Source organism: Pecten maximus, chromosome 16, assembly GCF_902652985.1.
Source record: "Pecten maximus chromosome 16, xPecMax1.1, whole genome shotgun sequence".
Taxonomy (NCBI): domain Eukaryota; kingdom Metazoa; phylum Mollusca; class Bivalvia; order Pectinida; family Pectinidae; genus Pecten; species Pecten maximus.
In genome coordinates, this window is record NC_047030.1 from 16,561,190 (window position 1) to 16,579,335 (window position 18,146).

Below are 18,146 nucleotides of genomic sequence, written 5' to 3' on the forward strand. Positions count from 1 at the left end.
CCATCCAATGTTAATCAATATACTTAACCACAGGCAGATATTCAACGAGAATGAATCGGTAGGAAATGATATAGAGATCAGACCCTATAAATCTACAACAATACGGTTAATCAGAAAAGTCTGATTAAAACGTACCACATCCAGTGATAGCTGCTGAATAGAAACATGTTACTTCCAATCCCCCACCACTAACTGGAAATGCTGAACAAGAATCGTGCGACATCATCATACCTTTACCTGCAACAAACATAGACCAAAAAGGCGCGAAAAATAATTCCACCTTCGCATAATAAACGATTGCAGAAATTGATGAAAGTGTTCGCGGAAACTGTTGAGACAATTCTTGCTGATTATAATCACATGGAAATACTTCAGGACGGAATAATTCGTGGATTCGGTGTTACATCACAGCTACTGATCAAAGAAGGATATAATCGCAGCACACCTTTATTGACAGCGGGTATGTTGTTTACAGTTTATTGGTGGTGTATATTATTCTACCATGACTAGTGACACTGTGACCAGGGACAAAATGATACACATCACATCGTCGAGTAGTCAACACTATACTAGGTGATCAAAAACATAAACTATAAAATAGTTGGAGGCATTTATCGCCTTTAAGAATATAAGTTATTAATTGGTCGTTTAAATTTAAATATTATAATTCAAGTAATAAACCAAAAAACACCATAGCAATAAAACTAATATTATATCCGCGAACTCCCTTATTATCTACGATCGAATGGTTACTGTAGCAACATTTCAAATACTGTATCCTCAATCATCTCTATTAAATGAGATGGAATAATTTTGATAGCAATACTATATTTTTAAATTTTAATATTTTGAATATTATCAAAAAGTTACTATAGCAATACTATATTTTCCAATCTTTCTATTATTATAATAAAGTTGTTCCCATGGTAATGCTTCTAAACATCTTCACTAAATGTCGTAATAAAGCAGTAATACTTAACTGATTGATTGTTCATATTTCCTTTATAAATAAACCTAATCATTACCGTGAAATACTACCAATGTTATTTTTTAGTCTCTGTCCTATAAACTTAATCGAAAAAACAATTAAAGCTTATAAGTATACAGCTGTTTTGTAATTGAGCTAGCTCAGTAATCCGGATACACGACCGGTACAAATATTTATTGTGTCTGGTTTCGAATTCTGATGCTGTCTTTCTGCGAGTTTGAATTACAAAGGAGTGATGCGCAATATAGTGTACTTATTGAGCGAGGCAATATCTTATTTCAGTATCTTGCAATACTAAAGACACCAGTGGAGAGACTTAATAAATCACCAGCTGACGGCTATTACCACAGACATACCGCAAATAAGGATACGGCGGAAACCAGATTTGTTCAATATTGCTGTATATTAAGGTAATAATCAATTTCAATCATTTTGCAACGAAAAGGTATTACATTTGAAACAAAACAGCTCCCAGCCAGGTATGGAGATAAAGTAGTACGATGTAATAGATTTAATCAACTTAATTACTGCAGTGAACATGATATCAATGAATAGGTTTCCCCTTTTGTCGGCATTATTCCCTATTTGGTAAACGTAAAAATCAGTTATACGGATACTAGCAATATGTACAATAAACACCGAAAAGGTCATTAGTGCCAATAAATTATGATTAAAATGTATGTTAAACAAAACGTTATCAACCAAACAAAACATGATAAATAGTCATATATTGTGGTACAGACAAAATATTTCAGATGGTACAAAATTTTCTATATGATAACAGTTTCGAATGTTATCCCTTGCAGCACTAATTTATTTTATTATGATGGCAGTGGGGTTAAGATAGATTACACTCATTTGATTTGTTCGTATTTGGACAGTATATAAATGACAGCATTATGCTATTTGTGACGTATTACCACCGTAAAGAGCTTTATGTCAGCTGGAAATGTCATGCAGTTAATCTACACAATTCTGGGCTTACTTTCAACCTCGTCTATGCTGTCAATGCTGTGTACTGCTCAATTCTCGTTTTATCTCGCACACAGGAGGCGTGACAAATCGTCGCAGCACGTATACATGGTATAAAGATAACGGTATATGGCACTTGTCGTAAAGGTTCCGAGCAGGTCATAACAGTACGATGATTATTGGATCAATGAAGCAGACACAAGTTAAAAAGTAAATGTACTTTGAAGGAGGAGAACCATTATACATTTACCAAGAGCGTAAAGGTATAGTGTTTCAGCAGACGGCCGCGACATCGCAAGGAGTTGAGACGATATGGAACATTCATATTTGAAAGCTGTGTAAATTTGAGAAACGATCCCGGATGATTACAATCGCTTTTATTATGGAGATAAGTGAATATATGATGTACACTGGTGTATCGAAAGACTCGTGACATTGAACTATCAAAATGACACCATGTACTGTGTGACTATAGATTCAGTGTACATATGTCATCTGGTGCGACAGTGATAACCTTTCAGTATGTTATAGACACATACGTATATATTACAGGATTTCTTATAATGAAATACTAAATATTAGTTTTCGTGACAAGTAAGCTGATTACCAATGTAAGTGATAATCTCGACACACAGAAAAATGTAAGGTCAAACGCCCGTTCAGATTTTAAAGAACAGGTTGTTATGTTCTACCTTATACTTTATGCACAACTGCCATGAAACTCCATGATCAGATTGATAATGTGGATATATATGTGCGATACTTTGCCATTATCATAACGCTGTGGAAATACTTTCATAGGAATATTTTTAATACTTCGCGATTACTATATGGAAGTATACATTTCGGAAAGGATTTCTTTGTGCTTAAAAGAAATGATAAACATTTGAGCCCGGAGAGACCAGTGACGTGTAAGTCATTACATCGGCAATGAATACTCTCAATGTGGATGGAACATCAGCTAGAAGCTTCATGCTACTGCGAGATAATAGTTTCATTATTATCATATATTTGTCGATCTGAAAGCATTTTCCATAGCATAGATATACTATACTCAGAGACGATGCATACTACGTAGCCATGCCGTACACGGACTGTAATCTGACTGATAGGGTGGACTGTGAGCAGGATGTCAATGTAGGGATCTCTGTTCTGGCCCTGTGTCTTGGTGTCATCTTAGCCCTTTCGGTTGCTGCCAATGGGATGGTATGCTTCGTCTTCTACAGGAAGTCCAATCTTTTAAGCATCTCGAACAGCTTCGTCCTGAACCTGTCCTGCTCGGAGCTTGGTAAGATATATGATATAATTGCTTTTTACAAATAGAAAAAAAAATTCAATTAGCATGTAAAAATATTTCGATATTGCAGAAGGCAAGAGCGGAAACGAAATTATTGATCATCTAACAGTAACGCTGTTTTGAGATATTAATTTCCTGTCGTGACGAGGAAAGTCAAACACAATATTCCATCATATCACATAGTAACATCGGGGTATAATACTGAATATGAAATAATCACATTGTAAAACAATATACGTTATGCTCTACACAATACAAATACACATGACCAAAAACCTAATCATATAATTATGCTGTATATATAAAGTTATGAGGCTGTAAACCGACATCTATATTTGATGCTTTATATATACATTTGTGATATATATAATGCTTTATACATCTATAATTTATGTTGTATATACGCATTATAATTAATGCTGTATATAACGTTATGAGACTGTTAAGCTATATCTATAACAATGATTATATATACAGTTATGGTCTATAATTAATGTTATTTATATACATAGATGATCTATGATTAATGCTACTTATAATAACACTGTATATTACAAGTTATGAGACATTTAATCTCCATCTATAATAAATGCTGTATACATACAGTCATGGAACTGTAAACATGCATTTTTAATAAATGCTGTATATATACATATATCATAAATGATGTATATACAGTTATGAAACTGTAAACATACATCTATTATTAATGCTGTATATAAAGTTGAGACTGTATTTATAAATCTATAAATGCCGTATATAGTTATGAGACTATACATACATCTATAATAAATACTGTATATAAAGTTGAGACTGTATTTATAAATCTATAAATGCCGTATATACAGTTATGAGAATGTATACATACATCTATAATAAAAGCTGTATACATACCTGAATAATAAATGCTGAATATACAGTCATGGAACTGTAAACATGCCCTTTTAATAAATCCTGTATATATACATATATCATAAATGATGTATACAGTTATGAATTTGTAAACTTACATCTATAACTAATGCTGTATATAAAGTAGAAACTAAACATAAATCTATAATAAATGCAGTATATACAGCTATAAAACTGTAAACATACATCTATATACATGTTGTATATAAAGTCGAAACTATATATACATCTATAGTAAACACTGTATATAAAGTTGAGACTGTATTTGTAAATCTATAAATGCCGTATATACAGTTATGAGACTATACATACATCTATAATAAATGCTGTGTATAAAGGTGAGACTCTCTTTATAAATCCATAAAAAATAGTTATAAGACTATACATATATCTATAATAAATGCTGTGTATATGCATCTTTAATTATTTTGTCAATATACAGTGTACATCTATAATAAATGTTTTTATATATAGTTATTACACTGTATACATACATACAAATTATTTGTATATAATTATGATACTTTTACCCACATTATAATTATTGCTACATACGGTTTGTTGTTATGAGACTGTAAACCGATATCTGTAATTAATGCTGTATACATACATTTATTATCTATAATTAATGTTAGTTATAATCATACATAATTAATGCTGTATATATAGTTCTGAGACGGTTAGCCTATATCTATAATTAATGCTTCATGTATATTTACGAGAGTATAAACCCACATCTGTAATAAATGTTGTATGTATCTATAATTAATTATATATATTTTAATATGACTTTAAACCTACATCTATATAGAATTTTAACGATAGTTATTGTAGAACTTATTCCAGTATTAAATATGCTTACGAACACAACAAAAATTAAAATTAACGTAATCTGTAGGATGTGTTGCAATATCCATACAGTAGTGCAACTATATTCAATGTCCGACTTGATTTATTTTTACTTTCCTTGAAATACGATAAACACGAAACAACTATTAAGTCTTATTTCCCAGCATCCCTAATCCATAGAGTCACTGGTCCATTCTTTTGCCGATATTCCATACAAGAAGGGTATGTTGATATGTCCACTGTGTGATCTAACTATATAACCAGCTTTGTTGATGTGGACGATAAACGTTTTGATCTATGGATCTAAACGCAAAAAATGTGAAGTGAAACGTTGACGATGACGCCGTCACCGCCGGGGGAAAACACAACTTTGGGAGGAAGTTGTCATGTTTTATCAGACAGATTAATCCGTTTTAATAAAATGTCGTTTCAGAGAGACAAAATTACTTTTTTAGATTGTTATTACTCGTTAAGTCGATATTTTCCATACTATTGAAATATCTTATATTCAACAAAAAACCTATACATGATAAACCCGTAAAACCGCAACAACATTTATGCGTGGAGTATGTAACGTACGTACACTGTTAAACAAAATCACCGCTGTTGTAGTTAGGTATTTATTACAATCTTAACGGCCACCAACACTGCCCAGGTCATTAGTGGAAAAAATGGTGAATAAAAATTGGCATTGTATTTGTACACTCACGTATATCGTTCAAATATAAATGTGGCTATGTTTCCCTTGATGGTACACCCATTACAGTAGTTGAACAAACTTAGTTTCTGGGCAAAATATTTGATAATGTTGTCGTTTCCTCTCCATATGAATTTTAAAATAAACCGCAATGCATTGGATATTCTAAACGTAGAGTAACACTTACTGTGGTGCTGATATGAAGGCTATGCTTAGGCTCTACATAGCCCTTATCAGATCAAAATTGGACTATGGTTCCATTGTTTGCGGATCAGCTTGATAATCATACCTGAAAAAAATAGATCACAGGGTCTGACACTCGCTCTTGAGAGCCTTCAAAACCACACTATCTGCAAGGCTCTATGTGGAGGCAAACTAACCATCGCTGTAAATATTCAATTTATTTAAATCAAACCCTGCTTACTACCCTAGGTATCCGCTTTTATTCAATTCAAATTATACAGATTTGTTCCAAAATGAAACATTGTTGTACTGATACCGTAAACTGTGATGAAATTGGTATACTAATACTGTATGATACAGGGTCTAATAACATCAGTCAGATTTCAAATCAACATGTGGCATAACAACCATGTAATAATACTACCAATACTTATAATTCACAGCTACAACAGATTGTATAAGCATATAAGGGTATTTATTCCATTACACCAGATGTTTGTTTATAATGAATATTAATAGCTTGTAATTATATTTCACAGCGCTTTCTGTCCTCGTGCTGCCGTTCACTTTGACATCCGTCTTCTCTTCGTCGGGTTGGATATTCAATGACACTTGGTGTAAAATCCAGGGATTTATCTTCAGCGTTTGTGTGTTTTCTATACAATTTTGCCTAATGATCATCTCCCTTGACAGGAATTATGCTATCATAAACTCCCTTCGTTATGTGAACGTATTCACACAGAAACTGGCTAATATCCTAATAGCGTTGTGTTGGTTGATAAGTATAGTGTTAGCATCACTTCTGTTGCTAAACTGGGGATCATACGACTATATACCTAACCAATACACTTGCGCAATCAACTGGGAAGTATCAAGTGAGTTTCTCATCACGGTGTGTGTAATTGTATTTATCCTCCCTCTTCTGGTGCAGTCAATATGCTATCTGAGCATTTTTAAAGCAGCGATCAGCCACACAAAGCGGTCGAGTAGAGTGTATCCTTCGATGCCGAGTTCCATCCGGGGAATGACAAGTTCAGTCCAGGACCCCAATAGTGATTCATCTGATACAAGTGACATTTCACAAAATGTTCCGGTGAAATATCAGAATATGGAGTGCAAGGCTGTGCGAACTATTCTGTTGATTGCTTTTACATATGCGATTTGCTGGGTCCCGTACATGACGGTATCGGTTTTGAGACTCCGATCTGTTGCCATCATGTCTTACAGCGATTCGGCAGCAGTATGCTTTCTCTTCCTCACTGGAGTAATTAATCCCGTTATATACGTGTTTATGAACAGGGTCATGCGCTTCGAGATTAATAATTTTTTCTGTGGACCTAGTACGCGAGATTCGAGGAAATCGAGCACTTTCGATGACAACGATGATTTTTATTCAACGACGACGATGAGCTTGTCGATACCAAAGACATCGTCCTCGTCAAGCAGTTGTCCGACTAGATCTGGAGGAAAAAGCAGCAGGAGAATAGAGATGAAAACAATAAAAGAGGAGGAGGTAGAGCTAGAAAATGTGTACAAGCCATTTCCTCAAAATAACGAAGAATCTGGGGTAAAACTTGATGCCCTTGATAAGACACAAAGAAAACCAGAACTATTTCTCAACCCTACTGATTTATATCTACAGAGGAAACGGATACGCACTAAGCGTGAGCGTTTGATGTCTATAAGTGAAGAAGCGACAATACCCATTGAGGGGACACTCGACCCTGAATGGCAATGTTTGGAGGACTTGGATATGGCATGGAGTCCTGCCATCGACAAGGAGTTTCAGCATAGGCATCGCCGATCCCGGACTAATTCTTTAAGTGCGAAGAAAGACGAAGCATTTTCAAAAAGACGCCGGGACAGTGGATCATTTCTGTATTTTGAACATTGCAGTCCAAGCAAAGGTCATCACGGACAGAACCGCAGATCAGAGCGGGGGCTGTCAGTAGACGAAGCGTTATTCAGGTTCGATAATCTTCCTGGAAGAAAGCAACACAGACACCATAGCCTTTTTGACGGAATGAAAAATCCCATTACTGTGTCAATACCAGACACAGAAGATTGTCGACCACACTCGTCGTATGCTGTTTCTGGTAATGTGCAAAAACGTCAACCTGGATTATCGTTCAAATATAGTCCTAAGTGTAGTCGCGAGTGTAATTCTGCCTCAGATCCAGAACTGAACAGGAAGTCATCCGCGGAATCTAATATCATACAGACATCATCCATAGATGATAATTCAGCGCGGACTGCAAATGTTTCTTCAAAGCAAAATAGGGAATGCTTGTCTGCGTGAAGGAATTATATCCAACCAATTATACATATATGTTCAATCAAGGTTTGCCTTTAAGGTACAGGTAACTATTAGTCAATGAGAACGAGTTACTTGATTTGTTTAGTTGAGCAAACACAGTCTCATTAAAATGAGTATTTGTGATTATCCGAAAGATCCATTCAGTCAGTTTCTGGAACACAATAAAAAAACAGCTGAAAAATAAATTGACGAATCTCAATGTGGGCATCGTTCCTGTAGTAGTGTAGTTCATTTTGCTTTTATTGAAACATGCGTTTCCATGCTTCCCCGGTAACCATTGAAACAGCAAAATTTCTAGTGTAAATAAGTTGAATAATAGTTAAATATATTTTTCTATATGGTATAATTTCTATTTTCCGTGACTTTTTGAAGCTATGGAAAAGTACCGGAGAGGTTGCCGATATTTAGATCGCTATTAGGTCTACTCTTTGTTGTCTTGATTTTTTGTAAAAAACAAACCCCAAAAAACAGTACTAAATGAGCCATATTAACCATTCCGGCTATATGTGTACAATTAGTACCGAACTTAAATGATTGTTCTTTGTATTAAAACATTTTCCCAAGTTTTATTTTACTTGAGAAAATGATATCATCTATTCTATATGTTGTACCTTGATATTACCAGTGGAGCGTCAGTGTAACTAATGAAACTTACTGTTATAAAGTTCCTAAAACCTTGTTGTGCAAAACATTAAAAAAATAAGGTAGAATATAACTGTATTGTATTAAAGAGATATGTTTGGTCTCCAAGTCTCCAGAAATACACACGGAAGATATTTGTATGATATAAAAGATCTGAACATATTTCACTAGCATACGGGCATAATGCTCAATGAACCAAAATTATATAGGTTATTTGTATGATATACGATTCAGTATAATTAACCCCTCTTAAAGTGTACCCGGAACGATTTGCTATATTAAGCTTATAAAATGTAATTTATGATGAAACTAAACATGCAGAGAGTGCGATTTTCATAGCGACTTTAGTTTTAGAGTTATTGCGATTTTTCTCGAAAACACACCTGAAGCCCAAAGCCGTTGACCTCGTTTCGGTGACCTGTGACGTCACAGGTTATAATAATAATAATGGTCTTTATTTATACTTGATAACATGTTGAGCTTAAAAGCTCGTCTTACACATGGTCAAGATAAGTAATAGAATATACAATATTTACAACATATAAAAGAATAATACTATAACATATGATATAAAATACAACATAATTTTGGAGCTGTCATTAAATGTAAAGGATAAAAGTACAACTACGGCAAGATGACAGATTACTCCATAAAAAAGTTCTTTGCTGCTTTCTTAAAAGATAAAAGTGTTAACAGTTTCTCACATTACTTGGTAAAAGATTCCATGTATGAGCTCCTTGATATTTAAAAGACTTTTTGAAAGTATTTGTATGGCGAGATGGTAAGTAAAAAACATTTGTGGTTGAGAATCTGGTAGACCTACAATGGACATCAGATATGCTAGTAAAACAATTTAAATTTTAAATGTGAAGCTAGATCGTTAAGTATCTTGTACATCAAAACAGACTGACTATATAAAATCCTTTTGCTAAAAGGCAGCCATCTTAGTAATTTGAACATGTCATTAGATGGAGTTAAAAAGTCACAATTTAAAATAATTCTGGCTGCTCTCTTCTGAAGGCGCTCCAACTTAACAATATTCTTTTTTGAACTGTTGCCCCAGACAGTAGCACAGTAGTCAATGTGAGGATTGATAAAATAGTTAAAAAACGTAATACAGGAAGGTTTAACAGGATCAGAGTCGCCATATAGAAAATATATAAAAATAAACGAGAACATGTGTCTGCAATTAATACGAATTCGACAACAATCGTATACGTGCTGAATACACTTTTTTGAGTTATATATGTGAATAAGTTAATAGTGCTACCGAAACCAGGGGCATATAATTTTCGATTATAACGGATAGTATATAACATGCAGCATCTTACATTTTCTATTATAACGGGCCAATACAACAAAAATCATCTTACTCATTTTCTATTATAATGGGTCGTATATAACATGTACAATTAGTGATTTTCTATTTTAAAGGGTTGTGTATAACATTTGAATAATGTTATATTTTAACGGGCCATTACAACATGTAACGACTTACATCATCTGCACCCCAATATTGATTTGGGTTATGATACCTCTAGTAATAGAAGTTTAAAATGCAATTCATACATGATGTGAAATAAATGCTGAAGATTTGAATTCTTACCAGCCAAAACAGCAATGGATACGTTGCAAATCCACTTGAAGAAACCATTATTAATGATTTTCGGATGATTGTCTGAAATTGATCAAACTTGTCCATGACGATGAGTAACCCATGGCTACACAAAGATTCACAGAGTAAATTGGTTTATGAATGAGACAACTTTGGTTAATTATTCTATAGACAAACCTTTGCGATACGAATTTGGTTTACTTGTAGGGAAAATGAAACTCACTGAATTCAAACAATATGTATTCCCTTTTAGTATAAACGCAATTCTTAACAAAAATTCAAGCTCGATTTACGTACAACCTGTAAAAGCATACGCGTCAAACTCACAAGCAATTATCGACGCGTGCCGATTAGAACGCCAGAAAGCACACACCTGTGGTGCAGAGACAGGTGTGACGAGCTTGTGGACCGTAATTTCAAAGCTGGTAATTGTTTAGCGGTATATTAACCGACTCAAGGTTGAGTATACGTAATTCTCTGAACACGATTGTAAATTATTCAAAGTCCTCTTATAAGAGAAGACATTACTTGCGACACACGAATGGAAAGTAAAATCACAAGGATCTCAATCACTTCACGATAATCACACAATTCAAAAAGAAAAAAAGAAAAAGAAAAAAAACAAACACATACACTTTAATCATTGCGAGTTAAGTATTAATTATAATTATTCACTGTGAACTTAATTGAATGTTTTTTTCATCATATTTCATCTATGATATGTACCTGTACGTAAACTATCAATACTATTATAATTGTTGCGTAGCACCTTTATATAATTTCATTGACAATGATCATATATATCTATCTCAAGCATTTAATCGTCGTTAATCCATGAGCCATGACATGTTAAAATAAGGAGAAAAAAATCTTTATCTGTAGAAGTACGTTGTAAGAATTGTACCTGCTGCCCCCATTGCATGATCGTAAGAGGCGACTACATTTGGGATCTTATCTTTTCTCTTCTTTCTGAACTTTCTTCTTCCTAATGTCTCCCTTGACAATGTCTTACGTTTGGCCTTTAGTTGAGCGTTCGCCGCTGTGAGGAAGGCTTTGGGTTCTGTCCCCTAGCCGAGACATACCAGAGTCTTTAAAAATGGTAGTTGCTACTACTGCTTAGCGCTCAGCATATTAGGAGTGGGACGACTGGTTCGCCCGTTGTCAGTATAATGTGACCGGTGGGGTGTCCTGCTGGGCGTCTTCGGCAGTATGCTTCAGTGAGGTAGCACTATAAATCGGCAAGAGTTCCGGCCTATCACAAGGAGACTTATCACGAATATACCGCAGCCTCCCAAAACACACATACGCACTCACCACATGTCGCACGCACGGGAGGCCGTCCTTAAATGACCTTGGCTGTTAATAGGGCGTTAAACAAAATAAACCAAACCAAACCAAGTAAGTTGTAGGTTCCAACACTGGTTTTCATAAGGGAGAGATTTAGTCTATTGTAGATCACGACGCGTCTATATAATACATTACTTTTTTTACTTTTTGAATGTAGTGTCCTTATTGACTAAAAGCGGGTTTTGTATAGAATACAATACATTAGTTTACTGTATGTGTGTATCTTGTCACACAAACCAGAGTATCCAGAACTGTTTTATTGTTGGTATGTTTATTTAAATATTAATTTGCGAATAAAATGACACATTATTTTCAAAAAAAATGTTGTTGCCGTGTTCCTTTTTATAGTAATGAGTAAGAAATGGTACACACAACTAATATTCATTTATTGGTGATTGACTGATTATTGGATCGTGTATAACATCCATCTGTATGTCCCTTGTATAACACATCAGTCTGTGTTATCCAAGCGGTCATTTTCAGAGTCCATTTCACTAAAATTAAATTTTCTTTAAAGCTCAAAACTTATATTGTTGGATTCCGACTTCTTATCGGCAATATTCGCCAAAGTCATCAACCTCAAATCTCATGTCCAGATCGTATTCAGACATGTCCGTGTTGCTACTGTTCACAATGTCGTCTATACTGCTGGCCACCATTTCAGTTACTCCGTCAAACCTGTGACGTCATAGACTGAAGAGTTCCAAATCAGCGTGACTGACGATACGCTGATTAGCAGTTGACCGACAGGTGCAAAACGCGTACTTCGATGAGCGATATCTCGGCACTCGGCCAACCGATTTTGGTGCAGTTTGCGACATTCTTCTTTGGTGGTTACATAAAATAACATATTTAAATATCGTTTTTCGTTCCGGGTACACTTTAGTTAACAAACTATGTAATAAAATAGATAAGTTATTCCACGTCCTGGAAACACCATTAAGAATACAAAAAATACTTAAATACATATCGGCGACACAAGGATATCCCCGCTCCATTTTACTTTCCCCTACCGATGAAGACGGGGCAGATGGTTTAGTTTTCTCTGTACTTACGCACGTAACACCAAACGTTTGTCAACGCTCTAGCGGCTTCATGCCTTGAAGAATTTTTGAGTAAACCTAACATATTCACAAATGATCATAATATCTCGGACAAGTTTGAGATTAAGTGGTATTCGGTCAAGGTCACAGTTAATGTGTGCTGCGCTTTAGGGGCTTTATTTCTTGAGGAATTTGATCAAACTTCAAACATTTAAAAATGACCATAATATCTCTGTCAAGTTTCAACGTTGATGCTGAGGAAAGAAATAGCGTTGCTGTTATAAAATCCACCGTCATTTTATATAATGCCTGCCATAATATCAATATTACAATTTCTTTTATCGTTATATTAAAATCAGTTAAAATATAATTGTATAACTTTTCATTTTCACAATTTAAAAGTCACCTACTTCATAAAACACTACAGTGCAATAGCTAGCGGCCGTAGGGGGAATGCATTGCTTTAGCAATTCTTTGTATACTTTGGTTCTTTTCCAGAATCGTCATATACACCAAAGACTATACAACATGTTTTGAAATAGTATTTCAAAAAATTAAGGTGTTTTTATATTAAATATATGAGATTTTTTTTTTTTAAATTATAAATTGTTTTTTTCCACCAGAAAGTGTTATATTATCTAAATTGTTCGTGTTACTGAAACAAGAGGTCCAGAAGGCCTGTATCGCTCACCTGGTTTATTTGAGCAAACATTTTAACATTGCTTAGGTCCAGGAAAGACATCATTCATATCAATATTGCCATATGGACCCCTTTTGGCCCCACCCTAAGGCCCCTTGGGGGTTAGCTCAATCATTTGTATAGATTTGAATCCCAGCCACCTAGAGATGCTACCACTGAAATATCAATGTCATACATTGCTTAGGTCCAGAGAAGAAGTCGTTAATATCAATATTGCCAAATGGACCCCTTTTGGCCCCGTTCCTAAGGCCCCTGGGGGTTAGTTCCATCCCAGTCACCTAGAGATGCTACTGTTGAAATATCAATGACATGCATTGCTTAGGTAAAGAGAAGAAGTCTTTTATATCAATATTGCCCAATGGACCACTTTTGGCCCCTCCCCTCGGCACCTGTGGGGTCAGCCCAATCATATATATAAATTTGAATACCACCCACCTACGGATGCTTCCTACCAAATTTGGTTATATTCTGATCAGCGGTTCAGAAGCAGGTCAATTGTGTTGACGAACGGACGACGAACGCCTGACGCCACGGTATGGCATAAGCGCACCTTGGTCCTTCGGACCAGGTGAGCTAAAAAATAGTTAACTGTCGCTAATGTTTGGATTATCTACATGCAGTTGCCCTTGACCATGACATCTGATTGCCGACATCCAATTCGTTTACTGTCATTACTTTGAGTACATATTTAAGGATTGATTGTCAATTTTGTTGCTTGTTGTTACGTTAACCAAATTTAAAACATCGACACCAGATTGCAAAATTCGGTCGCAACAGTGTGACGTTAGTGCGTCACTTTGTAACATTGTTATACTTATCGTCCATGTGTGCACAGTAGTGGAACAGCAGACAGTCAACTATTCTCGTCGCCAAAGCAACACAAAATATAGTGCCATACACGTTTTGATTATTAACGATGTCGATACACATAGATACGATATTTTCAAGGTAGAATATTCATTTATAACAAATATTTATGATATTGTATAATAAAAACTTAGCAATACCCATATAAATACGAATTTAAAGTACAGTGTTGACAGTATAGTATGTGTGTGATTTGGTCACTCGAGACACAGGGACTCGGTTAAAAAAATGATGTGATGCAGTCTAATAGCCGGGATATTCAGAGATCGAGAAAAAGTATAACAATGTGGATTTTAGTCGCAGGTTAGCTAGAGATATACATGGTGTTCTTGAAATATTGGATTTCATTGTCGCACTGGCGTTTTGGGATGTAAATTCTGATAATAGTAAGTAAAGAAACATTGATTTGAAAATTGGCGGTATTCGACGGCCGGAAACTTGTGTCCTCCATGTTTAGATTGAGTCAAATTACGACAATAATGTGTCCCTGTTCTCGATATAGCATACTTCTGCTACGTTTTGTGTTGTTAAATAGTGTTTAAATTGAGCTTTATTTTCTGTGACCACTGAAATGGTATTAAGCATGGCATTCGAGATACAGCTAACGTTAGACCTACTGCGCTACGTAGGTCATGAGCTCGGTGCTATCGAGTGTCAGTGTTCTGTCAGATCCTGTTTTCTAAATTGTCTGCATTATACTGGCATTTTTATTAGCACATAAAGCGGCTATCCCACTTGTGTTCATATACGTTTATAACAATGTTACACAATTCACAAAGTGAAAGTGCATTCAAGTCTGAGGCGGTACAGAACTCGATCGCCATTGTAAACTCAGTGAATGTATTCACACGCCGGCAAGAAAGTGATTCGTCTCTCAGAACAGAAGCACGCGACCCAAAATCTTCAACGGGAAATGAAGTGATCTGAGTTTACTATGTTCATTGAGGCGGAGCGAAGTGAAAATGTAGATATTTATATATATGAACCGATATAAGATTTTTAACCATTTACTTATTTATTTTTGTCAAGTTTGCTGAATCAATTTTGATGAACGTCATTATTTTGGTGTTGTTCAGCACAAAAAGACTGTCGATGAGCCGTAAGATGATATAAAAGCAATCAATTAAAACTCATTAAAATTTCGGACGACAAATTGATTTGCAAATTTTGAAATAATAACCCATGCCTAGTCAAATTGCGAACGTTAGGATTCTTGACAGAAATATTTTACGTGAAATGTAGTGTGGGGATTTGTACACATTTCTAATTACATTGTAACTACATGATGAAGATTAACATTTTACTACTGAAACATAAAACCCTGTTTTAGATATTTCTTTCGAAAACATATGGCCTTTGTTCTGAGAATATTTGTTTTCTGTATATCGCAATCGAAGACCTTAACAAGAATTCCACGGAAGTGGATGTGTCGGCTTTGCAAATCGAAACAAGTTTCAGGCAAAATTTAAGTGTTTTTCATACAGAAACCAGAAAGCACTATATGAAGTTTTAGGTCGATTGACCCAAAAGGAACTGGACAGATTTTCTATTTATTTACGGTGACCGTGACTTTCGAACCTGAAAAAGCAATCCCAAGCAAGCACTTTTGATAAGGACGTAATATACAAAGGTTGAGTTTAATTGGTCCAAGGGAACTCGAGTTATCAAATGGAAACCAAGTTCCTATTAATAACAAGTGACCTTGACCTTTGACCTTTGAACATCGTAACTTAAAGCAATCCCAAGCAAGCACTTCCTATAAGAAAGCAATGCATCAAGTTCGAGTTTGTTTGGCCCAAGGGATCTCAAGTTATCGCAAGCAAACCTATTTTCTATTTAAAGTAGCAAGGACCTTTGACCTTTGAACCTGAAAAGCAATCCTAAGCAAGAAAGTTTGGTAAGGAAGCACTGTGTGAAGTTTGAGTTTGATTGGCCGAAGGAAACTCGAGTTATTGCATGGAAACCAATTTTCTATTAATAGAAACGGTGACCTTAACCTTTGAACCTGAAAAGCAATCCCAAGCAAGCACTTTTGGTAAGGAAGCACTGTATAAAGTTTGAGTTTGATTGGCCAAAGGGAACTCAAGTTATTGGACGGAAACTATTGTGCGGACGACGCCGCCGCCGACGCCGCCGACGCCTTAGTAATACCTATATGTCACCTTTTAAAGGTATGTCGTTTTTCGTGAGAGAAACCACACTCAAAATAGTTTTATCAGTCAGTAGCCTTATGAAACATAATTAAGATGAACGGACGAATTGGCCGAATAGTGGAAAGAGAACTGATAATTAAATAATGTTGGAGTAATTGTTTCGTTCAAGCACTAGTCCATTTATTCTACAGTAACGCAATTTTAAAAGCGGATACGCAAGGGATAGGGGGTCTGAAAGTCTAGATCGTGTAGTCTTTTTTATATTTGCGAGAAATGCATATGAATAACTAGCCATTTGCCTCTTGTTTGCACAATCCATCACTTTCGTATAAGACAAATGTGAATGTCAAATATCAAAATACATGTGATTTCCCATACACGTCTTCCAACTAAGTGTAGCCTAAGCTTCGTCTGCATCGTTATATTAGCATCTTGACTACTTATTAGGCTACCGATATCGTCTGTCGCTGTAATACTATGTACTACCAGAGGGACATATTGTGACTTTTCATAATCAAACTTACGTTGATCGTCATCTCTAGTGACTATGGTCTAAATGAAATAGAAGAAACAAACTGACTTTGGTAACATGTTGCGTTTCTTGACAACAAGTCTAATATACGGTGTAAAATGTGTAAAAATCCAAAAAGAAAGTCAAGAAAAGAGCATAACGGTTGACATTAACCAAAACGTCTATGGATTCTATTCATGTTTGCAGTATCTACCATTATCATTGAAAAGCTTACATTAATACTTTTAAAACGAGGATTGTCATGAGACCTTATCCAAGTTTCTGTGAAACAGCAATGAGATTTTTTAAAAGTAGACCTGTCTAGATTTGACGGTAAATTGAGCAAACTTAAAAAATCACTATTTCCCCCAAGTTGAACAAAACATACCCACTTCCTAATGCGGAAACACTCATGCGTAAATATTGCAAAACAAGTATCAAATAATTTCTAATTCTAAAAGTTCCTTATTACCCTCAATAAATATTACTTTCTGAAAAGTGAGAAGGAAACATATCTGATATTTTATAGAATTCATCCCGATTTGGATTTAAACTTATTTGGTAAAATAATTGAGGAGCAATAAAAAAATCATATCGGGTTCAAGGTTTCAACCCAAAAAATACCACACAAAATTAAATCCCGTTATTCATTAGGTGTTCTTAGATGAGATGTAAACAGGACAATGTAACTATATTCATGGTTTGGTTTGAATAACATTGTTGCTTTTCGAGAGTCCATATTATCACCATCCCTAATTTTCACTGTACTATACATTTTGGATGACATTCTGTAAATCAGATGTTTGTCGAGATATCCAGACATGTGATTTACCTACATGTATATTGGTTAAAGTTGGTCTTATTCGTTGAACGACGGATCAAAACGCAAAACTTGAAAAAAAAACGAGAAAACATAAAACAATAGTGTTGGTTTAGCGATTTCCTCTTAGGCGAGACTCATCTCCTTGGATTGGCGCTATCATCCGTTAACGCCGTCCGCATATAGAAATAGCTGCTGTAAAGCCGTAAGGCCAAAACAAATAAACCATGGAC

At 35.2% G+C, this 18,146-nt stretch overlaps 1 protein-coding gene across 1 annotated transcript; it reads left to right on the top strand.

Moving 5' to 3' along the window:
* Window positions 1-1,118: 1,118 nt before the first annotated feature.
* LOC117345378 (G protein-coupled receptor 161-like) lies at window positions 1,119-8,811 on the top strand. The gene is made up of 2 exons (XM_033908452.1): window positions 1,119-3,248; window positions 6,438-8,811. Exons 1-2 carry the CDS (start codon window positions 3,041-3,043, stop codon window positions 8,195-8,197), a joined length of 1,968 nt encoding a protein of 655 aa, XP_033764343.1. The 5' UTR covers window positions 1,119-3,040; the 3' UTR covers window positions 8,198-8,811.
* The last annotated feature ends 9,335 nt before the right edge of the window (window positions 8,812-18,146 follow it).